General features: G+C 37.8%; 1 protein-coding gene across 8 annotated transcripts in view; it reads left to right on the forward strand.

Moving 5' to 3' along the window:
* The first annotated feature begins 1,621 nt into the window (after positions 1 to 1,621).
* Positions 1,622 to 24,492, forward strand: part of pfkpa (phosphofructokinase, platelet a) — a 23,336-nt gene continuing 465 nt past the window's right edge. Inside the window, exons 1-23 of one of the 8 annotated variants that reach the window (XM_043226236.1) lie at positions 1,622 to 1,857; positions 4,709 to 4,782; positions 5,501 to 5,578; positions 5,720 to 5,909; positions 6,115 to 6,280; positions 7,237 to 7,281; positions 7,418 to 7,526; positions 8,084 to 8,179; positions 10,420 to 10,512; positions 11,099 to 11,224; positions 11,867 to 11,931; positions 12,082 to 12,151; positions 13,704 to 13,850; positions 15,410 to 15,480; positions 15,593 to 15,680; positions 16,585 to 16,737; positions 21,225 to 21,389; positions 21,586 to 21,647; positions 22,514 to 22,625; positions 23,026 to 23,125; positions 23,302 to 23,307; positions 24,224 to 24,329; positions 24,413 to 24,492. The exon at positions 24,413 to 24,492 is cut by the window's right edge and continues 465 nt beyond it. In XM_043226236.1, coding sequence (XP_043082171.1) covers positions 1,767 to 1,857; positions 4,709 to 4,782; positions 5,501 to 5,578; positions 5,720 to 5,909; positions 6,115 to 6,280; positions 7,237 to 7,281; positions 7,418 to 7,526; positions 8,084 to 8,179; positions 10,420 to 10,512; positions 11,099 to 11,224; positions 11,867 to 11,931; positions 12,082 to 12,151; positions 13,704 to 13,850; positions 15,410 to 15,480; positions 15,593 to 15,680; positions 16,585 to 16,737; positions 21,225 to 21,389; positions 21,586 to 21,647; positions 22,514 to 22,625; positions 23,026 to 23,125; positions 23,302 to 23,307; positions 24,224 to 24,329; positions 24,413 to 24,492 — 2,293 coding nt within the window. In that variant the 5' untranslated portion in view covers positions 1,622 to 1,766. Of the gene's footprint in view, positions 1,858 to 4,708; positions 4,783 to 5,500; positions 5,579 to 5,719; positions 5,910 to 6,114; positions 6,281 to 7,236; positions 7,282 to 7,417; positions 7,527 to 8,083; positions 8,180 to 8,830; positions 8,927 to 10,419; positions 10,513 to 11,098; positions 11,225 to 11,866; positions 11,932 to 12,081; positions 12,152 to 13,703; positions 13,851 to 15,409; positions 15,481 to 15,592; positions 15,681 to 16,584; positions 16,738 to 19,523; positions 19,677 to 21,224; positions 21,390 to 21,585; positions 21,648 to 22,513; positions 22,626 to 23,025; positions 23,126 to 23,301; positions 23,308 to 24,223; positions 24,330 to 24,412 lie in introns of all 8 variants that reach the window. The other 7 variants (XM_043226234.1, XM_043226238.1, XM_043226235.1 and 4 more) reach the window with 7 other exon arrangements.

Genomic DNA, 24,492 nt, shown 5'->3' on the forward strand with positions numbered 1-24,492 from the left:
CGCTCTTATTCCGCACGCTGCTGGCAAACGATGTTAAAAACATGCTAAGGTTTGTGTTTTACTCTTCGCAGGTGGATCGTAATGCAGTCTTTCTGGTCGACGTCGTCAAGAAAACAGAAACGATGTACAGGGAGAATCCAAACCCGGAGACGTTCGTCGAGGCCCTTCACCACACCCATCACACCCTGAGCAACTGCGTAAGAATCATAAAGGCGTTATTATAAAGCGCAGACACTCATCTCATTCTTGACGCGATGATGTGTGGTTCTTTTGGTAGATTCATCACTCAGACGATGCTGAAAATGAGTCCGTGACCACATGCTTTAACAAACTGGCAGCTTTTCTTAAGAAAAAGGTAAAATCCTATTTAATTTTATTTTTATCTGTCCGTCTGTTTATCTGTCCGCGCTAATGCCTGTATATTTATTTTCATTTTTTTCCAGTCGCACTCGCGATGCGCATGGGAAATTATCAATTCAAAAGTGAGGGAGGTTCTTCAGAGGCTGGAGAAACGCTCCGTCGGAAAGCGACGTTAGAGACTTAACCACGCGTGTGTTAATGCTGATATTTAATTGGAAATGAGGTGACATTTTATAAGCTTGATCGATATATGTATATATTTCAAGAAATGCACATTATATACAAAATGTATGGGTTTTTTTAGATAACTGCTGTGTGAAATAAGCTTGATTGATGTGTAGCGGTACAGATTTAGTTTTTCTATTTTTCTAAAAAAATTTAAAATAAAATGCAAACGCTGTAATGCGTAGAATGTGAGATTATGTTTATTATTTATATGTTTTAGCGTTAAAATGTGAGTTTTCTTTGCTATTGAACTTTTGTACTAATTTGTACTAATGTTGCAGTGTTAGTACCTAATGTTTATGGTCTTCAACAAACATAATAAAGAAAAATAATAAAATCATCATTTTGTTATATATGGTGTTCGAAACTGTATTTTATATTGGCACAACGTCTACATCAACAAATATGATGATATATTGAGCATATTTTTGGGCAAACAGGTAATTGTCCCAGGCAACATTGTTAAAAAAAATATATATAATTGTCCTGGATATCAAAAGCCTAAATGTCTTTACAATTTTAAAGCACACATAAACTATTTAAAAAGTGCATTTTCATTTGTTAACTTGGGGGCCTAAAATTAAAGCATACGGGCGATGCTGAAGGATGCTATAAAGGCATCTCCTTGTAATTTTTCCACAGACCAACAGGCGGCAGTATATTCTAAAAATAGCGGTTGCAAAGATATTGTTGTATTATTATTATTATTATTATTATAACGCCAAAGTTCACTTTAATTACTAATTTACTTGTATAGTTAACGCGCATATAAATAGACAAATGTAGCCAACCGATCACAGAAATAATTTCACTGTAAATGTACTAATCTAACGATGCTCTTTGACAGCGTCTGTTTCCGGAAACACTATCCGGACCATATTTGTCAAATGCACACTTATTGTCCCGCCTACAAAATCTTCCGCGGAAATGCCGCCGACGGCGTTTAACTATTGGTCGACATTCCGACAGGAGCGAGTAATCCGACCAGCCATTGGCGGATAGAGCTGTCAGTCACGCATATTACCGCTGCAGGTTCAGGAGGGGCAGCAGAGGACGTGCAGGAGGAGACCGCTGGAGAGAGAAGAGGAGAGGGGAGGATAGAGTCCCCGAACCGGCAGAGTTTCAAACACTATTTAATTTATTCATCACTGTATTTTAACCTGTAAGTATTCAAAGGGAAAATGTCTCAGACAGACAACAAGAAGTTCTTTGAGAACCTAACGGGCGCTGGCAAAGCCATAGCGGTGCTCACGAGCGGAGGAGATGCGCAAGGTAACGTTACCGTTTTCATTCCGACATCTCATTTTGTTGTAATGTATAACTTCAAGTCCTTATTACCGGCGTTATGTTAATCGATTGAGTCCAGTGGGACCTCAGAACAGACGTGTACACACTGTTTAAGCGGCCGCTCGGTTACACTGTAAAAATGCAAGCTTGACAGCGCGTCCGAAAGGATGGGAACGCATCCATGAGATAATGGCAAGGTCACAGGTTTTCCAACGCGATATGTTTGATATACGTGTCGGGTTTCGCTGTTCAGTCTGGTTAATATAGGCAGAAATGCAGGTTGAGGTGATGGCGAGGAGGTGGAAGATGAGGATGAAGCAGCTCACGGTAAACGCATTTGTGCCAGATTACTTTCCTTTCTGTCGTGAGGTCTTCTGAAAAGACAGCTTTACTTTACGTCTGTGTCGCGTTGGTGTTCAGGTGAATGAAGTGCATTTATTCCGGAATCAATACATGTCACTGCATTGCGGAATCACGTGACCTTCACGAAGCGGTCGCCGTCTCCATCCAGCCTAAAGGATTACGATCCTTGCTTATGTTTGCCTGACATTAATCGCCATCGCCGCTTTTCTGTCTGTCAGTTAACGAAACGATGTTTTTGCCTTGTCTTCGTCAACCAGGAAGTTCCTGCGCTTTTCGCGGTGGCTTTCCGGTGTTTGCGTTTTAAACACCGCGACCGTTTAATTAGTGATTTTGTGATTAAGAGGCGAATTCGGGTGATTTTTAGGGTGTAGGAAGTCTGAAGGATGCGTACGTGAGGAGCCGCTGCGCGTTTGAGACCGAGAGTTACGTCACAGGAAGATGAGTCATGTGACCCACGCGCACGGCTTTAAACCTCTGTCACGTTTTACACAGAGAAATAAAAAACACACCTTCGCTGTTAAAAAAAAAAAAAATATTACCAGTAAGAGGTTTCTATCTTTTGTGAATCTAGGCAGGTTGATTTAGTCATTTATTAATAATTAATAATACTGTCTTGATTGAAATCAGTTAGTTTATGAGACGGTTCTCATGTGTGTGTATGTATACTTCAGAAAAAAAAATATATATATATAATGTGGATTTTAGTGTGCTTAAGATTTTAAAGTGTGTGTGTGTGCGTGTACACATCAGAAAAAAAATTATAATCATAATGTGGATTTTTAGTGTACTTGAGATTTTAAAAGTGTGTGTGTGTGTATGTATATATATAACTTATTATATATATATATATATATATATATATATAAATATATATATATATATATATATATATATATATATATATATATATATATATATATACTAAACGATTAAATATATAAGAAGTCAAGTCAAGTCTGCTTATTATAATTCTACCACACGTACAGTACATACATACATACAGAGAATTTAAATAGCGTTTCTCTCAGACTCTAGGTGCACAGTAAAGTAAAATATAAAAAGTTATAAATTAAAAATATGAAATAAACTATATATAAAAAGCAACTAAGAAGCCACTTAGGTGGACTTAAATATAGCGCACTTTCATGACTATGCGCTTAAAAATACAAACAACGGTGTGACTTTAACGTATTACCTTTAAAGTAAAGTATTTAGGCAACTCTTTAGTGTGCTAAAATGTACCTCTTTACACGGGACTTCACTGAGAAATGCAAATGTTCTCGTTTTAGACTGCAGCACTGTGTGGAAAAGCAAAAAAATTTGGTTTCATAGTTAATGAGTCACCAGAGGTAATGCGTGTCATTTCTGTAGTGACTGATCTGATGTAACTTACATGCGATATTATTCATTCCAGTGGCTTAATGTATATCTGCACGCATCCTGATCACGGCGCATGCTACAGAGGAATTCGCTTAATTAGCATTTTAGATGTTTAAAGCAGCTGCGTGACGTAAATAGTAGGACTGCATTCTTTGTCTATTTAGATATATTGATCGACAGTGACAGACTCAAAACCTTGAGCTCAAGGTGACACTGAGTTTTTCAGAGCCTGCGAGGCTGATCTCTCACCTTGACACATCTGACATCTGACCTACCATTTTGCCTGATGAACAGGTGGGGGGAGAACGCAAAGGAGAGCCCAATCAATACAGCATCTGCAGGCCCAGAGAGACTACTGACTTGCAGCCGTCTAGAAACCACCAAGCATTGCTATTCCAAACCCAGAGGAAGATTATGAGTGAATAATGATATGCATGTCAATCTGTTTGTCGCGTAAAGCTTCAGCGTTGGGAAGGTTACTTTGGAAAACATGTTTCGAGTACTGTAACTATTTCAATTCTTCAATGCTTTTATTAATATACTTGTAACTGGTGATCGCAGGGTTAACTTAAGCCTACTTTCATGGTGCTTTTGTAGTTGAAACACAGAAAAGAGCTCTGTATTCTGCAGAAGAAAAGTCTCACGGTTGAGCACATTGCTTTTTATTTTTGTGTAACCTGTCCCCTTCAACACCGATGTCTGCAGAAATGCGATCACCTTCAGTGTTTATCCTGAAATGAACCGAGCTGTTCTGCTTTTGACGCTGATTCTGCGTACTCATTCCTTTCTTGCGTTGCCTAGTAACAGCAGTGTTGCTTCCAGTGAGCAAATACAGCAAATTGCCAGATCTAACCGATTTTGTATATTTGTTTGAGTGCGGTATTATAGGCTAGCAACATCTGAGCAAATCTGTCAGGAAAGGCCCTCGGAGAGGCCTGCGAGTTTTTTTATAATATGCCGCACGATAGGTTCTAGCGGTCCTCGAATTACAAAATCAAGTGCGAATACAAACAAACAACCAGTTCTGGACCTGTTTTTCCAGTATTTTTCTACATATATCCTTCTAACGTGTTTGTTGTTCCTCTGCATGCAGGAATGAATGCTGCTGTTCGGGCTGTGGTCCGAATGGGAATATACGTCGGTGCCAAAGTGTACTTCGTTCATGAGGTCAGTCTCTAGTTGATTCTGTTCACCAGGCTCTACACGATGCTGTATATACTTATAATGATGTGTAAAGATTAATAAGACAAACTAGTGTCATTGCTGTGTACTATATGTATGCAATGACTCTCAATGGCCAGTCATTTATTTACGGTGTATAAATGTTTCTACTTAAGAAGTATTATGAATACACACAGGCTTTTTAGTGAAATAAGTCATGCATTGTAAATAACACAAATCCATTTCATCCATTTGGCATGGCAGAAGTTATTCCACAGGGCTTTGAGTTAAAGCCCCATGTATCTGGCTTCATATAAACACAATTTTTCCATTCGCATCACACAGCATCTTAGCCCCGCTTGAAGAGATGTCTGGCTGCGATAGGCCGAATATATCTTCACCCACTCTGCTTTTATGCAACCTCTTCAGTGAAGAAACCCACACGTCCACACATTTTCTCGCGATTCCACCCTCTTTCTTAAAGGTGAAGCGTGTCGTTTGACTTGTTAAATTATTAGTTTGTCACATTTGCAAAAGCAAGCAGAAATGACACGCTTCACCTTGCGCAGCACAGAGCCATTCTGTAAACACAAAGCCATGTCTTTGCCAAGACAGAACACCGCCTGCCAATCTTTGTAAGCTGGTTCATATGAATACTTAGATTCATTTCTGGTAACTAAGAGGTCATTCAAGGATAAGCGGCTCGTGTTTGTGCGTTGTACAGGGATATCAGGGTATGGTGGATGGAGGCGACAACATCAAGGAGGCGACATGGGAGAGTGTTTCCAGCATGCTGCAAATGGTGAGTGTGATGCGAAGCATACAGCCCCTCGAAGCGCTCGCGCCGTACATACCAGTGCTTCTAGTGTCACGGGATTAATGGGCCAATAGCCGTTCCATCTCATGTATGCGGTGGTTAAGGTTGTGCACGACTGTGTTTCAGGGAGGAACTGTTATCGGCAGCGCACGATGCAAAGATTTCCGCACGCACGAAGGTCGTCTGAAGGCGGCTCATAACCTGGTGCAGAGGGGCATCACTAACCTGTGTGTGATTGGTGGAGACGGCAGCTTGACCGGGGCCAATCTCTTCAGAGAGGAGTGGAGCGGCTTGCTCGCAGAGTTGGTCCAGCAAGGTATGAGCTGCAGGGGACACAATAGGATTATTGAGGGTCATTTTATGTCAAAATATACATGCCAAGCGTTTTAGTTGTTCGAAACATCAGTTAGTTCATTATTATTTTTGGCTAATTTAAGCCTAACGGAAAAATTTATATGCAGAAAAAAAAAGCTTGTTCGGAGATCTAATGTTTTTTTTGTTGCTGCTGTTTTTAATCTCAGGGCTGATTGATGAGGAGGCGGCTCAGAAATACTCTGCTCTTCACATTGTGGGCATGGTAGGCTCTATTGACAATGACTTCTGTGGCACCGACATGACAATAGGAACAGACTCAGCCCTCCACAGAATCATTGAGGTGGTGGATGCAATTATGACTACGGCTCAGAGGTACGTCAACAGTCCATAACGAAATATAATTTAAAGGTTACGTGGATTTAAAATGTCTTTATCTAAAAGCACCAGATGTTTCTTATAAAAGGGGTCATATGATGTTGCTAAAAATAATTATTTGGTGTAATGCAATGTATTTATGCGATTTAAGTAAAAAAAAAAAAAAAACATTATTTTCCACATACTTTATATTAGTGTTTCTCCTCTAAGTCCTGCCTTCCTAAAAAGGTGTCGTTTTCATCAGTCTTAAAAAGCGAGGTGTGCTCCGATTGGCCAGCTATCCAGTGTGTTGTGATTGGCCGAATACCTCAAACGTTTGCTGGAAATGTTACACTCCTTAACATAATGTGACGGCGGGATTATAATGACTTAGTACACGTCACATTGCATCGTGCCAAATGTTTGCATTTTTGATATGAGAAATGATAAACAACAAGCACTACCGTTCACTCATCAAAACGTAACTTACTTAAAAGTTGTGAGTCAGAAGCACCAGACTGTCCTTGCAGAGTTAGAATTGTCCTATAACCTCGGTGCACATCCAGAATAGACTGCTCTGCAGGAATCAGTCCTCTGTAAATACGCTGAACACAATCTAATATTTACGTTGAACTATTCTGTAAATACAGCTTAAACACTGATATATAGTTTGTATTCTCTTATGGAAGCAAAAAGTAGTTTCACTTTAACAACGAAACGCAGCGTCTCCAGAACATGGCGCCAGCAGCAACACTACAGACAGAATAATACCTACTTTATGAAAACAAAACCCACTCTGTGATGTAGAAAAGTGGGGGCGTGTTTAAACATGTCTTTTTGTTTTTGAGATTTTTGCAACTTTAGGGATCTTATCTATGCGCTAACACTAACTCCAAAGAGAAAGGAAAACATGAAACCGAATCATATGACCCCATTAAAAAACTCCTATTTATTGGCTTCTTTGTGGATTACAGTCACCAGAGAACATTTGTGCTGGAGGTGATGGGAAGGCATTGTGGGTAAGAGTCTTGCATATTATCACCAAATATTTCAGCCTGGATTTGTTTAAAACATACGATTGGAAAGTGTTTGGGTGCTACATAATGTCAAATAAGATACCGTATTCTATATATCTGTATGCGCTTGTGTGTAAAGCTATCTGGCACTGGTGAGTGCCCTGGCATGTGGAGCCGACTGGGTGTTGATTCCTGAAATGCCCCCTGAGGATGGCTGGGAAGAGAAAATGTGTCAAAAACTCTCTGCGGTAAAACAAAAATACACCACTTCGCACTAAATCTACATGCAGCACACTTAATAAACTCCTTTAAGTTAGTCAGGTGCTCACACTTGTATTAAGTTTGTTTTATTCGCACTGGTTCTTTACTTGGAAAATTGTCAAAACGGTTAAAGTAAGATTGGGGTTGTGCACGGTGTTAGCGAAGCTGCACGATATAATTTCAACTGGATTAACTACAGTTAAGATTCGCTAGGGTCTATTCATTGAATGTATAGCTTTTCATCCCTTGTTAGATACATCCTAGAAGTGCGTGATATTTATTATGGATTTATTAGTTGTACAAAGTCGTATGCGAAACAGTCTCACTGTTAAAATACAAATCGAGTTAGCGGCGTCACTACTCTTCAACACTGGTTGCACATACGTATTTACAGGTTACTTGTTTACATTACATATTAATCCTATTTATCCACACCTGCGTACAATAAATCGTTTTCCGGTCTTGGTATGTAATGTCTATTGGTACGTACTCTTCTGTAACATGCTTATGTTTTTTTGTGAAACAAATGTGTTCACTGCCCCAGACGCGATCCAGAGGTTCAAGGTTGAACATAATCATAGTCGCTGAAGGAGCCATTGACAGACATGGAAAAGCTATTACTTCTAGTATAGTCAAGGATGTGAGTACTGAATGTTTTTAAAGGGAGAGAGCAAAAATCTGGAATGGTCCATAACTGGAGTTGCCCGTCGCCGATAAAGAGACTGCTGCAAAAACATTCTACACTGTGTTATTAGGCAAGATGAAATTCATATTTTTTTCCCAGGAACATTTTACCAATCCCAAACCACATCAAATCTTAATTACTACTATTGATTTTGTATTTAATCATATATAAGTGATATATAATCGTCCGTGAAGGCTGAAAGTCAAAAACTCATATTCAGCCAAATTATTAGGCCTGTTTTCTTTCATAGATAAAATGAGCCAAAAAGAGATTTGACTCAGGTTTAAATGTTATGACCATGAGATGGGATGCAATATCGATGTAATAATACACTTAGCAAAGTTAAGAAATTACCACGGGCAGTGAGTTACTTCTACTTAAGATCTTAACCAGCAGCACATAAACTCGGCAAACAATTGAACTGCTTTCAGTGAGAATGCACCTTAACTGGGTTGTAGGGTGTAGGGTTTAAATATCTGGGTGGGTAACTTTGCTTCGGTGTGATTGGTGTTTCAGTGTGGAGCAACTCCCCAGCCTGAATTCCAGCTTTTTGAATCTCTCCCGCTGTTTTGTCTTCGGTCTGTGACGTGTCTCTTACCCTCATAGAAACGGGCAGGAATGAAAAGGCTGAATATCATAATAGTAGCTGAAGGTGCGATTGATCGTAACAACAAGGCCATTACCTCAGAACATGTAAAGAATGTAAGTACATGAGGTGCATAGAGATCCGGCTCATGCATTGACCCCTGACCTCTGTGAGCTCTGTGTGTCTGCCCTCTCTGGCTTTGTCCGGTGTGGTATGCTTAAACACACACTTTTTCTGGTAAGGCACTTGTGGTCACCTCTAAACATAACCAGCTACGGCTATCCTCTACTTACTGTGTATCTTAACTACTGCACGGCATCGAGTTGTTTTGAATGCTACCTTAAGCAGGAGCATGCATATCTTCCAGTGCTTTACAGTTCAGTCTTATGTTCTTTCAGAATACTTTGTTACGAGAAAAATGTAGGTAAGCATCACTATTAGAAGGCTCATACGTTCACGCTTTATTTCTACAACCCTCTAACCCTGAATTTTAAACTGTCACTTTTTTTGTACATGACATTTTAAAGGGATACTTCATCTTATTAGAACATCACAGAGAAATGGGTTACATGTCCTTACTGTCCAGGAACAAAATATAATGGAAATGTCATAAAAATGGAAATTATGGGGAAATTGCCAAGTTATCACCAGCATCATGGTGGTTTTTGTTACACAGAAGTAGGAAGTAGAGTTCCTGAACTATTTACAATGTTTAGCGCAGTCTCACCTCTGGTTTGCTGACTAGCATGGAACGCCAATTAACGCAAAACTTTCTATCCTCTGCATGTGCGTTGCAGCTTTCTTTTGAAGCTTTATGCTTAATGCATGCACTTTATCAGATATTCTTGACTTTTTTTGTTTGTTCATTAATTAACCTACTGGCGTATAACACTTCAGTTTAGTAAAACATAAAAAAAGAAGAGTTCACCCGTAAAATTCTGTCATCATTTACCGTTATCGTTCAGTGACTCTGATGTCGTTACAAACTCACATGACTTTCTTTGTTCAACGGGACACAAAAAGTAGTTATTTTGTAGAATTCTAGCACTAGGCGTAATGGTTTTTATACTGTACAAACTGTATGTGCTATCGCCCTACACCGACCCTACGCCTTACAGGAAGCTTTCTGCCATCTTGGATTTTAAATACACTCCATTCTGTGTGATTTATAAGCATTTTGAAAAGTGGGGATATGGGTAATGTCCTGAAAAGTCACTTTCTCCTTGTAACACCTATGCCGTACCCATGTCATTATACAAATGTATGCCTTAATTTGTCACAAAAACGTATTACAACGTATTACCATAAACATATTACAAAAGGGATCCATATGAATTGTGCACTATGGTCCAAATCATGCAACAGCTTTATGTTGAAGACCAAAATTTAAGGAGCTTAGACATACAAATAACTCCTTTTGTGTTCCAAGTCATAGGGGTTTCGAAAGATAATGAGTAAATGGCATAATTTTCAATTTGGGATAATTTGTATTTAAAAAAAATAAATAAACACAAAACATCATTATATCTTGCTATCTGGCATAATATGATTCCCTAAATTCCCTTGATTGCTATAATTCAACTGTAAATCTTCTTTATTACCCCTCCAGCTGGTGGTCCAGCGCCTGGGCTTCGACACGCGCGTGACCATCCTGGGCCACGTCCAGAGAGGAGGGACCCCCTCAGCATTTGACAGGATTTTGGTGAGAAACTCTTTTAGATAAAAAAAAAAAAAAAACCGGAGGGGCCGGACAGCTTACTTTAAGTACATAAACAGATTTGATGTCCACACGCTGCACGTGCTCCGCTGTTTCCGCAACGATAAAGCACCAAATAAAGACTCGAGTGCACTCTGTGGAAATGCAAAAAGGGAAATAAATAAATAAATAAATAATGCATGAACAGTAGGACTTAAGAGATTTTCCTAAGTAGTCTTCTGGGGGTATTTTTATTTATTTTCAACATTACGTTTATGCACATCTCCTCTGGCAATGCTGTCGATCGCAAACAACACTTGCGGTAGCTGGAGCATTGCATTCTGCATTCATAATTTGGTTTTACAATTTAATCGGTCTGCTTAAAACACATTTCAGATGAAATATATTCACTGAACATAACATGTTCTTAGCGCAGGGTGATAAAAGTAACGGCATTCCAAAGAGGATTTAAAATGACATTTTCTGTTTGCTTGGAATAAAAACACCGCTTCAAAACAAAAAGTGACTTAGATTGCGATAGAGCTGACTAAGTGCGCTACAGATTGCGATGCTGTTTTGTGTTTGTTGTCAGGCCAGTCGTATGGGTGTGGAGGCGGTTCTGGCGCTGCTCGAGACCACTGCAAACACGGCAGCCTGCGTGGTGTCTCTGTGCGGGAACCAGTCTGTGAGGCTGCCCCTCATGGAGTGTGTGCAGATGGTAAGACTTGGACAGATGCCGCGTCGGGTTTAGTGCTGAGATAATAAAGATCCTCGCTCATGCAGTTCAGCAAAGCAGAGAGAACAGGGCCTTACTGCTGCACTCGTGAACCATTCGCTAAGAATTCATGTGCGTTTAAATATCTCATTGCGTTTATTTAAATAAAAGCCGTGTCTGTGTAAAATAATTCACTTTACTGCAGTACAGTAATTTATAATATGAATAAAAAAAATTATATATATTTTTTGGCAACACTTTAGAATAGGCAACACTTGTTGAATTGTTATTAATACCTTGGTATTTATTTTTTCCTCAATAAATTGTGAATTTGCTGCTTATTAATAGTTAGGAAGGTAGTTGTTAGGTATTGGGTACGATTAGGGATGTAGAATATGGCATTATTATGTGCATAAAACTAATAAATACTTAATATTTTAGTAGTATGCATGCTAATAATCAACTGATAGGTGTAACCGTAAAATAAGGCGTTACCTTTTTTTATGAAAAATATGCTTTAAGGAATTATGCAAAATATTACTTTAAAATTTGAAATGGATTGTGACAGACAATGTTTCTAAAAAGTTAATTCAATCTTAAACATGTATGCATTATAACATTCATGTGTTTTTATCTGTATTGTAGACTCAGGAGGTGCAGAAGGCCATGGACGAGAAAAGATTCGAAGAGGCTGTGCAGCTACGTGGCAGGTGCGTTTCCTGTGTTTTGTTTGTAACTTGTGTGGCAAATTAGATTTTGTTGTTCGACTGTAGCTTTTTTTCAACTGTGAGTTTCTTGTGCACTACTGTACATTAAAAATAAGATTAACACTCACCGTTTATGTTTGTGTGTACATGCAGGAGCTTTGAGAACAATCTGAAGACTTACAAACTGCTGGCTCACCGCAAACCAGAGTCGGAGCTTCCACACGTGAGTGTCGGATCCTGAGAGGGATTCAGTGTTCGTTTTACCCTGGTGATCTTTTACTAAACACCTCTGTGAACTGACATCAACATGATGTTGGACCGGACTTCTCTATTCACAAGCCCTCACTGCATGCCGTGAGGCAGAATTCCACCCCTAGCGGATGCTTCCAGAGGAAACCAAGATTAATTAGACCTGCCACACATCCTGTGTGAATATTTCTGCTCATGGATAGTTATTTTTAGCTTTATTCTCTAGCTATTATTATCTCAATGCCACGGAATCCTTAAAAGGCCTTTAGTTGCATTGTTAGCTTGCTTTAAAGTGCCCATATTATGCCATTTCCAATAGTGCCGTGTGTAATGTAGCTGTGTGTGAATGTGAACAATCTGCAAAGCTGTAAATCCAAAAGTGTCTCCTAAAAGAAAGAATCGACCCTATACAGCCTAAACGAGTAGTTAGTAATTCAAATCTCTTTAAGGTGATGGTTACATGTCACTGTGTAAAACATCTGCATAATTTCGACCTATCTTCTACTACGTAGGCCATCTGCAAAGAACTCGACCCTGCCCCAAAAAACGCCATTTTACTGACAAGCGCTGTACGTGGTAGACCAATCACAACAGACTGGGCCATCTGACCAATCAGAGCAGAGAAGACTTACGGAAATTCAGGGGTTCAGACTGAATCTTAGAATTGTTTTGAACAAATCGTTTAACTGTGGATGGAAAAATGAGGTGATATTAAACACATTTTGATAAAAAAATTATAATATTAACCTTGTAAACCTATTGTAAGCCACTCCTAAAACAATATTAAGAGGCTTAAAATGGCATAATAGGGGCACTAAAGCTTCAAAACTAACATCAGGAAGCAACACTATGCATTTTTAAAGACATTTTTTGGGAAAATAGGCTTATTTTCTAATAGTTAAACTATTGAGTTTTACCGTTTCCATTCAGCCTATCACCTGGACTGGCGATAGCACCATTAGACATACTTTTCCTATTTCGAACTTATTTGAAGGCGTCTTTGGGCAGCTCGCTGAGTCCCTCCACCCCCAAGTTTGTGAATCACCGATGCATAGTATGTAAACCAGAAAACAAGAGTCTTGAATGGCCCAGCTGCTGCATCACAGTCACCAAAGTCAAACAGCCGCTTGTCCAGAAGTGTTTAGTCAATAATCATTCTCTGGTGCTCTGGGCTGTGTGTCGACGAACGAAAGACCAAATTACCCTACACCGATGGGAAAGGAAAACAGATTGATGAACCAGCCACAGCTGGTTGGAAACGCTGTTAAATTCTTAATAGGCATTGAATGGTCAACACAAAACACAACGACGATCAAGAAATACCAGGCCTCATATATATATAAACATACCTGCTGGTTACATAATGAATATGGCCTTTTTTAATGACAGTAATGAGGACGCTTGCTGTTTTTATTATAGACAACGGACATGAGGGAGCGATATAGCTGAAGGTTTATGCTAACTAACGGCTTTCTGCATTACTAATGTAAATTAGTGACGCGCTGTGTCTTCAACCCCCCATTCAGAGCAATTTTAACGTGGCTGTGTTGAACGTGGGCGCCCCTGCCGCCGGCATGAACGCGGCCGTGCGCTCTGCTGTCAGAGTGGGCATCTCAGAGGGACACAAAATGTTCGCCGTCAGCGACGGATTTGAAGGATTCTATAAGGGACAGGTAAATATTTATTACTAAACTCCTATGTTTAATAAGCATCCAGCAGGTTTTAAAATCAGTGGCTTGAATTACGTATGGGAAGACATTCGAGAACCTAAAATGAGCTTCACCCCAAAAATATAACCAACTGAAGGCATGTAAGGTTAGTTTTGCAACGCATATAAATATATATGATTTACAGAGCTTCAGAATAACGGCAATGCAGTACCTCTCTGGGCTGATGGGGGGCGATGTGTAAAATCTAAGGGCTTTCAGAGGAATCAAGATAAACACCGAGCAATTAATTACTTTACACGGGCATGGCCTTTAGATTAAGACATGATCCACTAATCATCTCACTGACTCGAGGGAGATTATAAAGTCGTTTGGAGTAAGCAATGCCTCAGCAAATCCTTGTGTTTTTATCAACAGCTTTTTTTTGTTCCGTTTTTAAACTCTTACTCTCTCGCTGGCCCTGATGTATCGATAGACTTATCGAGTCACTTTTGGCTAAAAAGTCTCATCATAGCCGAGTTCTCCATTATGGTCTCTTTATCCAGTCTAATCCAATAAGCTAATGAATTTAGAAAGCACATGAGAGGTAATCACATTTAAACCATGTGGATTACTATTAGAAAAACTACATTAAAAAACGATTACTGGAAGTCATCATATAGGGCACTTTCGACAAAGACCGCAAAATAACATTGCCTTTCGAAGAATAAATATTTTTAAGTATAGAGCCTTGTGAAAAAATACATTTAAGCATAAATTTGAAAAGAGTAGGAACTGCAGAGTAAATGTAATTTTTTTACATTTAATTGCATGTTAATTGCAATTCAACGAAAATGTAGTTTAAATTATATTAAATGAATCACTTTAATAGTACTTAAGCACTTTTTTTAATGTAATTTCATCACTATCTGTTTAATCTCATCCAAAATAAGTTTATATATTTAAAATAAATTAATATATTTAAAATAAGTTAAATAATTATATATGTACGTGTGCTGTGCATATTTATTATGTATATATAAATACACACACACACACACACACACACACACACACACACACACACATGTATATATTTAACAAAAATAGGTTGTGTTCATATATTAACTATATTAATATTATGAAGATCATTATAAATGTTAATACATGTAAATATTTATTTACTTATTTATTTACAAATTATTTATTTATTATTTATATACTGCATGTGTGTGTTTTCATACATAATAAATATACACAGTACTCAAACATATATTATCCTGTAAGCTTATTTAAGTATCGAGTTTCGAGCTCATTTGTATTTTTAACTTATTTTTAGACTGTCAAGCTCATTAACTGCTGCGTAGTCACCAGTGGGGTTCATGGGAAATACCATTTATGTGGAGAGCTGACTTGCCACCTAGCTGACTTAATCTCAGATTAGTTATTTATGAGGTTTGCGTTCATGTAAGACAGCCGTCCATGTAGATATCACAGCTTCTCACTCACATTTTGAAGCATTAATGTACTTTTATACGAAATTGTCGTTTCAACACATTTTGATCCGCTATGCTTTCCTTTCTCAGATAAAAGAGATCAAATGGGCAGATGTAGGTGGATGGACGGGTCAGGGTGGATCCCTGCTGGGAACTAAACGGTATTTATCTTACTTACAAAGGTCACCACGCACGTTTATATACAGATTTTAGTAACGCAGATGATTTTGCATGCCGTGCGCTGTACTTAGTGCGATGTTTTCAAATTCGCAGAACGCTTCCTGCAAAGCACATTGACAAAATTGCAGAACAGATCCGAAAGTATAACATAAATGCGCTGTTAGTGATCGGAGGATTTGAGGTATGTCTTCCAGCCTGGGCTTTAGGCATTTTAATGTTTTATTTTGCATGAAGTGTGACATTTTTATTTCGAAGTATAACCGCATAAACGGGTAACACTTTGCAATAAACTTCCTTAACTACATTAGTCAACATGAACAATGAAAAACTCTTTGTTTCAAGTCATAATTAATGTCAACATGTACTAAAACCTTTATTTAAAAGAAATTAATAAATATACGTATTGGTTATTGTAAAGTGTTAACCATAGGTACAGAATAATTAATATATTTTACATATATTTTAAGTAATTATTATTTTAATTTGTAAACTATATCAACGATTTTCAGTTTTAGTTTAGGTTTATAAGACTATTTTAATTCTTGATTTATAAAGATACTGATACTGTTTCGTAAACTTGCCTGCCCTCTCCATCATGTTTTCCTACGCAGCATCATCTAAATCTTCCTGTTCTCCTGTTCTTTTCATAATGAACATCCGAAATCATTGAAAAACGGCGCTAATCACCTTCTTAGCAGGCACCCGTTCATCTTTTAGCCGTTTGAATGAACAAGGTTAACATTCAGACAGCTGAGATGACAGACGGCGCCATTTAAGCCCGAACAATGACCCTCAATTCCAGAACAGCTCATCTTGCTTTTATAAATTCATCTCATGCTTTGAGTTCAGGCCCATCTTCTCTCTTTCTATACAGACGTCATCAGGATGTGTGTGTATGTATTTTATGCAAGTGTTTCTATTTGAAGTGTGTGTACGGAGTGGATATCATGCTCGCCGTCGTGATGGCCGTGGCTTTCCACTCGGTTCCTCCCTCGTCTGTCTCTCTCATTCCCCGTCTGTCCCCTCACTCCATCCCCATTCCCAGCACCAGTTCACTAAATCCCCGGCTCTGCCCTGCCCTGCAGGCCTACCTGGGGATCATGGAGTTGTTAACAGCCCGCGGGACTTATGAGGAGTTGTGTGTGCCAATGGTCATGGTGCCGGCCACAGTCTCCAACAATGTGCCCGGCTCAGATCTCAGCATTGGTGCAGACACGGCTCTGAACGCTATCACTGATGTAAGTGAGGCTGGAGGGCGCCACCCACCAGCCAATCACATCAGAGGCTCTGTCTTCTCTTTACAAGCCAATCACAGAGGCTCTGCCTTATGTTTACCAGCCAATCGTGTCAGACTAGGCTACCAGCAGCCAGACTTAACGCTGCGGTCACATTTACCATTGTTACATTTTCGCGGACGAAATGAGAATTTCGCACAAGAGTGAAAAATCGCGCAACAGATTTCATATTTGTCCAGATTGGCGAGACACTTGGTTTGATAGTGACCATCACGTGAACTGAATATCATAAATCGCTACACTGTTGGACTACGGCACTTTCGCAAATCTTCGCCAAAAGTGACCAAATCTTTAGCCACGTCCTTTGCAAGCCAGTCAATTACTCAACAGGATTGAAGGCACATCCTAAGGGAACTTCCCGGCAGGCACACAACGTCACCACATGCTGATATTTGGTTGAATTTCCGTTTGAGATGGAGGGCGACCAAAATTCAATGTATAAAGTCAATGCTAATTGGATGTCCAATGCCGACATCAGGTGATGTTGATATTTGTTGTAACAAAAATCCAACATTAAGTCATCAAATCAACCGAAACCCAATGTTATATTGACGTCCTGTGCATGCTGGGTGGAGACAGGCATCCAAATCATCATGATATAACTCTTAAAATAAGCTAAATAAATGCAAGTGAGCTTTAAACCAAAATAAGACAAAAAAATAAAAATCATGAGTATAAATGTATTGAAAAAAAAAAATGTAAACTGAACATTTATAAGAAGAAAATGATACACATGCTGGATGTTGCCTTTAATTCAGCTTCATTTTTCGAAATATTATTCCTTATTGATTTGGTGGCGCAATATTAATTAGACACGATAGTAGTTTTGTGAGATTGAGCCTGATATTTCTACACTTAAGCATGAATGTTTTGGCTGGTAAACGCAAAGGCGGGCCGTTAGCTGACAGGTAAGTGGAGATGACATGATGGCGGCATGTTTTGAGCTGTGCTTTTTTTTTGTGGCTGTCATGTGACTGAGCCTGTGCTGTGCTGTGATCACACTGTATTAACCCGTCATAACAGATTGCTGACCCCGGCTAACGCTGGCGGAACTGGAGTCTGTCTGCATAGTTTCTTTACATCGATGGCCTTACTAAAGCACAGGCTACTGACAGCTTGTTTTTTTTTATATAACCTAGTTCACCTAAAACTCTCATGTCCTTACAAAGTCAACTTTTTGTTGAACTCAAATACTAAGTCATTTTAAAGATATATTACATGTTTTGAACAACAAATATGGAGACTAGAGAAATCAAACTTTAAAAATGATTCATAAAATAACACCAAAATTTAAATCTTCCCTGCCTTCACTCCCAAATTTTTATTTTTTTTGTTCAAATATCATACCAAATTTATCAATACAATTTCTCAAATGTTGACCCATTTTATTTTAGCACATAAATTCTGTCAAGTTAATACTTGTTGCAAAAAAAGTTTAGAAACACATTTTGTTGAGAAAAATACCATTAGCATAATAAAAATTATGTTTTTTTTTTGTATGCTGTGTTCAAAAGTTTAAATTGTTTAAAATTAAAAAAATATTAAAAAGTATATACAAAATATTACATTATTACAATTTGTAAGAATGTTCTTTAGATTTTTTTCTAAACTTTTTAATTTCTGTTATTTTATATTATCTTATGTAATAATTTACAAGTATTGTGAAATTAGTAAGCAGTAAAATGTCATTTGCTCTCATTGATCTCTTTTTTTACGCAAACATTTGTTACGTAAAAGATAAAATAACGTGTGATACATTTGAAGTTATGTTACTTTTTAAAGGATAAAATCACACGCAGCATTTTACTGCTAAAAGGTCAACTGAATGGGAACGGGGAACATTAAATGCATATTTTACATTTTCTCTATAATAGAATAGTACAAATAATGGAAGGGAAGGTAGCTACAGAGAAACATTTTAGTAAAAACAAAAATACTCAATTAAAGGAATAGTTCACCCAAAAACTCAACCCCAAGCCATCTATGGTGGACATGACTTTCTTCTTTCAGACGAACACAGTTTTTTTAAAAGCTTGATGTTGCTCGTGAATAGCTGCCATTATTTTGAATATGATATTTGAAATATTTTGAAACTAGATCTATTTTTGTTACGTAAACCCTGAGAGCGTATAGGCTGGTTTCATGACGGATATATCCAAGAAGAAAGAAAAAGAAGTCATATTCACCTTAAATATGCCTTAATTTTCACTTCGGATGAGCTATTCCTTTAAAGCTACTGCGTGATTTCAGAAGATTTCTAATACAGCGCGCTATTAAAAATATACCAATTTCGAAAAAAAAAATGTTTATGGCAAAACAGCAGTGGTAACGACATGAGGGTAAATAAAAGACAGAATGTGGGTGAACTACCTCATTTAAATACACCTTATTAAGCAAATGGCATGCAGCCACCAGTAACCAGAATCCAGTACACTGATATTCCAATGGCATCGTCACCGTCTTTACAATGTGTGGCCCGAGTCATCTTGCTGCCTCTATGTCCGTTTAACGTGTGCAGAATCCCTGCCGTCTCGCTTTAGTGTTTTGCTATCCCATCCGTAACCCCTTCCTCTCCCCCTCGACTCACAATCGGAAGCCACGGCGGCCATCACGCGGTGGGCGTCCCATCGGCAGGGTCCACTCCTGCACCGGTACTCCCCCTGCTGGTCTAACGTGTGCATTGTGCCGTCCCCTGTGGTCCCCTGCTGTGTTGTGCTGACCCGCCAAAGGCCTTAGAGTGTCTGCTGCAGCTGTGTGAGGCTCGGTCCAGCTATGAGGAGTTTTGCATCCCGCTGTGTATGCTGCCTGCCACCATTAGTAACAATGTGCCCGGCACTGACCTTAGTATCGGGGCAGATACGGCCCTCAATGCCATTGTGGAGGTAAGATGATAAACCTCCTTCCTGTCTGCAATAGAGTCATTCTCAGGAAACAGCGTCATTTTTATTTGAAATTCTGTCACATTCGCATTTCGGGGTTGAATGTTACAGGGTTGAAATTGCACAGTGTTTAACAAAAAAGTGTTTTGCAAAAAGTGCTTGCAAATATGATTATGTGCAGTCAGTATTCTCTTCTCAATATGAATATTTTTCCTCGTAACAGGGTTGAAATAAATAGGTTAAAAGAACTTTAAAAGAATTAAAAAGAATGAGATTGCATATTCTTTATTTTACATTATGTTTTAGACCTTCAATTTAGTTATGAAGATTAAATGTAATCGCAATTCGAAAAGAAAACAGGTTACGTAGCAAGCCTAATAGATGAAAATGTCGGGGTTGAATATTACAGGAGTGAAATTGCAACAGGTTTACTAACAAGTGTTAGCTTGCAAATATTTCATTATTTTATGTGGTTAATATAAGTGTTCTTTCTCATAACAAGAGTAATATCTTAATTTTATCTTGTAAATGTTTTATATCTTGATTTTTTTATATACATAAATATAATTTAACATTCAGTTAATATAATTTGAAAGAAACGCGCCAAGACTATTAGATTTTTTTAAAGCTGGAATTGCAAAATTACTAATAAGGATGTTAGCTTGCAAATATCTTGTTACGTACAGTCAGCATCCTAGGTCTTTATGTTTGATATTAATATTTTTATTTGAAATTTAGTTTGAAGTTGAAATTTGGAGTCTGACAAGTATTAATAATGCACTGAAATAATGTAATCTGAAATAATAATAATGTAGTATCTGAAATAGTTACTTAAAATTTTAATGTTAGTCACTTAAATATAATATCAAAGCATTATGTTGAAGGGAGAATGTCACATCAAAATGTGGTTATAAAAAATTACATATTTTTTAATGAAAATATAAAACAGTAAATATATATAAAATAATATATATCCTAAATAATAGTTTAATAATAAATAATTTAAAAAAATTTTTACTAATACAATATATTTTACATTACATAATAAAAGATAAAAATGTATCAAATATTATGATATTTAATATTTAAATATATTTCATTCTAGCAGAAGTACATAAGAACACACACATAGGCGCAGTTTCCTGAGAATGACTCAAAGATACTTCGTAATAAAAACATTTAGATGGTTTAGACAGCAATGTATTTTGGAATAGCATATATACCTTATACAGTTTGGTGTGAGGAGCATTATTGTGTATCATAAATAGTTTTGTGTCTGTAAGGTGCTCCTAAAAGCCCACATTGAGCGCGGTTTATCTTCCCAAAGCGCTCTGTGAATGTGAAAAAATTTATCTTGGCTTAGATTTACTGTCACGAAAAGTAAATACTCCATGTCTCCAAACTGATTTGTGTTTATAATAGTTTTTAGTTGTGGCTCTTGATGCATGGCATGTACTGTATCTGGCATGACAGTGATTCAGCAGACTGTAGCAAGATTAACAGCATTACTCAAGAAGACACGAAATGACTAAGAGTGTGTGTGTCCGTCAGACGTGTGACCGTATCAAGCAGTCTGCTAGCGGAACCAAGCGGCGCGTGTTCATCATCGAGACCATGGGAGGTTACTGTGGTTATCTGGCCAGTGTTGGTGGACTGGCAGCAGGAGCAGATGCTGCTTATATCTTTGAGGAGCCGTTTGACATCAGAGACCTACAGGTTACACACACACACACACACACACACACACACACACAGCTAAACGCTAGTCTCTTAGTAATAATATTATGTAACACGCATGATTCATTAATAATTACACATAAGGTATAATCTTTGCTTGAGTGTTTAGTGCAGTTATTAAACAATATGCATTAGCGCCATCTCTTGGTTAAATAAAGAAACTGTTTCTCTTCAGTCTAATGTAGAACACTTGACAGAGAAGATGAAGACCAGCATTCAGAGAGGACTAGTCCTGAGGTATCTACCCATCCATATATCTGTCCATCTCTATCTATCTATCCGTCCGTCCATCCATCTATCCATCTGTTTTTATCTATCCATCCGTCCATCTGTCTGTTTCTGTCTGTCCGTCAGACTGTCCATCTATCCATCCATCCATCCACCAGTTCTTCTGTTTGTTACTATCTATCTGGTTATCTATATATCTATCTGTCTATCTGGCTCTTTGGCTATCTATCCATCTGACTATCTATATATCTATCAATCTATCCATCTATCTATCCATCTATCCGTCCATCTATCCATCCATCCATCCATCAGTTCTTCTGTTTGTTTCTATCTATCTATCTATCTATCTATCTATCTATCTATCTATCTATCTATCTATCTATCTATCTATCTATCTATCTATCTATCTATCTATCTATCCGTCCATCCATCAGTTCTTCTGTTTGTTTCCATCTATCTATAGCTATCTGGCTCTTTGGCTATCTATCCATCTGACTATCTATATATCTATCTGGCTATCTATCTATCCATCCATCCATCTATCCATCCGTCCGTCCATCTATCCATCTATCTATCTATTCATCCATCCGTCCATCCATCCATCCGTCTATCTGTCCATCCGTCTATCTGTCCATCCGTCTATCCATCTGTCCATCCGTCTATCCATCATCTGTCCATCCGTCTATCTATCCATCTATCCATCCGTCCATCTATCCATCCGTCCATCTATCCATCCGTCCATCTGTCCGTCTATCCGTCCATCCGTCTGTCCATCTATCCGTCCGTCTATGAAGACAGGATCTAGGTTTGTTCTCCTCTCTGGTCAGTGTGTGAGATTCAGGTAGTCTGTGACTCACTTCTTTGTGTTCACGCAGGAATGAGAACAGTAATGAAAACTACACCACAGACTTCATCTATCAGCTCTACTCAGAGGAAGGAAAGGGAGTGTTTGACTGCAGGAAGAATGTTCTGGGTCACATGCAGCAGGTACTGCACATAAATCACATCACAGACCGGCCGACAGGCGCCATTAACTCCACTTTAATGAATCAGTATTCTGCAGGAGACCGTTTTCTTTTGCCTGTTATTCAAGTCAACAAGCAAGACTGTTACCATTGCTTAATACAAAGACAGCTGTAATCAGGAAACAGGAGCATTTCAGATAGTGCTGGCAGAAGAGTGGTTTTTATTATTATTTAATCAAAGTTACTTTTTAATATGATAACAAACTGCCAACTAGGTGTGTGATATTGACCAAAAAAATTAAAAATTATATATATATATAAATAAGTCATTTTATTGATAGCAATAATTACATTATAGAATGATTATACCTAAACAATAGTAGAACATATAAATGCTAAATAATATATTTATATTTCACTAGGGTGGTGCTCCGTCTCCATTTGACCGTAACTTTGGGACCAAAATCGCTGCCAAAGCCATGCAGTGGATCACCAAGAAACTGACTGAAAGCTACAGAAAAGGTAGGAGAGATGTTCACTAAAGCTCTGGTTAGCACCGTGCTCCTCAGTACTCAGCTTAATCCCTGACCTTGATTCACTTGATTTTGAAAGATTATTGTAGGGTCGCTGCGTTGTTTCATCTCAGTATTGTTTATGTGTGTTTTTATTCCTTTTGCTATGCCTGTGGATGAATCAAGATGAAGGTAAAACACCAGTATTTGAATCCGTCTGATTTGGTGACCTCACTATACAAACATAAACTGTACAGTGTGGCTTCTCTATATTTACATTATATGTTTTATTTTATTTTATTTTTAATAGGCCAGTTCGCTCTCGCAGTCGTTCCTATATATAACTACCATAGTGCTCTACATATAACAACTATTATCAACTATTAATATTAATAAGCTCTATGATTGTTATCATTATTCTTGTAATCTGGGTTTGCACTAGCTTTTACTTAAGACAGCTTACTATAGTAAATATTCCTATATATCATCTATAATTACTGTAATGCACTTGTAATGTTTATAATAATAATTTATAATAATCTGCGATTTCTACTATTTTATTTTATTGTACTGTAATATAACTTTTAATATTATATCATATTATAATATAAATTAGCCACATCACTCATTCATATTATATTATCCACCATTCATTTAATATACCATAAATACTATTAATATTCCATAATACATTATCATAAATATATATTTACTTTATTTTAACCACTTCACTATTATTAACATTTTTTATATTATCTATCATTAAATACTAATTAATAATATTATCAGTTATTATAAACACCCCCTCCTCGCACAATGTTTTTACATTTTTATTATTGTTTAATGTTATTTCTGATTGTGATTTATTTTTATTATTATTATTTAATGTCATTTCTGATGGTGATTTTATTATTATTATTATTATTATTATTATTATTATATCTAGTTCACTATTGTAAATATTCCAATATGATTTCAATAATTACCATAATGTATTATGAATACTAACTAAGCGATATAAATGTAAATTGTTGTTTTGTTAATCAGTGTATTTGTGTGTGTGTGTGTGTGTGTGTGTGTGTGTGTGTGTGTGTGTGTGCGTGTGCAGGGAGAGTGTTTGCTAACACAGAAGACTCGGCCTGTTTGCTGGGCATGCGGCGGCGCGCGATGGTCTTCCAGCCCGTGGTTCAGCTCAAAGACGAGACCGACTTTGTGTAAGCGCACGCCACACTTCTCCCATTCTCAAAGGGGCTTTCATATCTGTAGTAACACCGGCCCTCCTCTCCCGCACGCTCAGTCACAGAATCCCTAAGGAGCAGTGGTGGCTGAAGTTACGTCCTCTCATGAAGATCCTGGCCAAGTACAAGACCAGCTACG

Source organism: Puntigrus tetrazona, chromosome 24, assembly GCF_018831695.1.
Source record: "Puntigrus tetrazona isolate hp1 chromosome 24, ASM1883169v1, whole genome shotgun sequence".
NCBI lineage: Eukaryota > Metazoa > Chordata > Actinopteri > Cypriniformes > Cyprinidae > Puntigrus > Puntigrus tetrazona.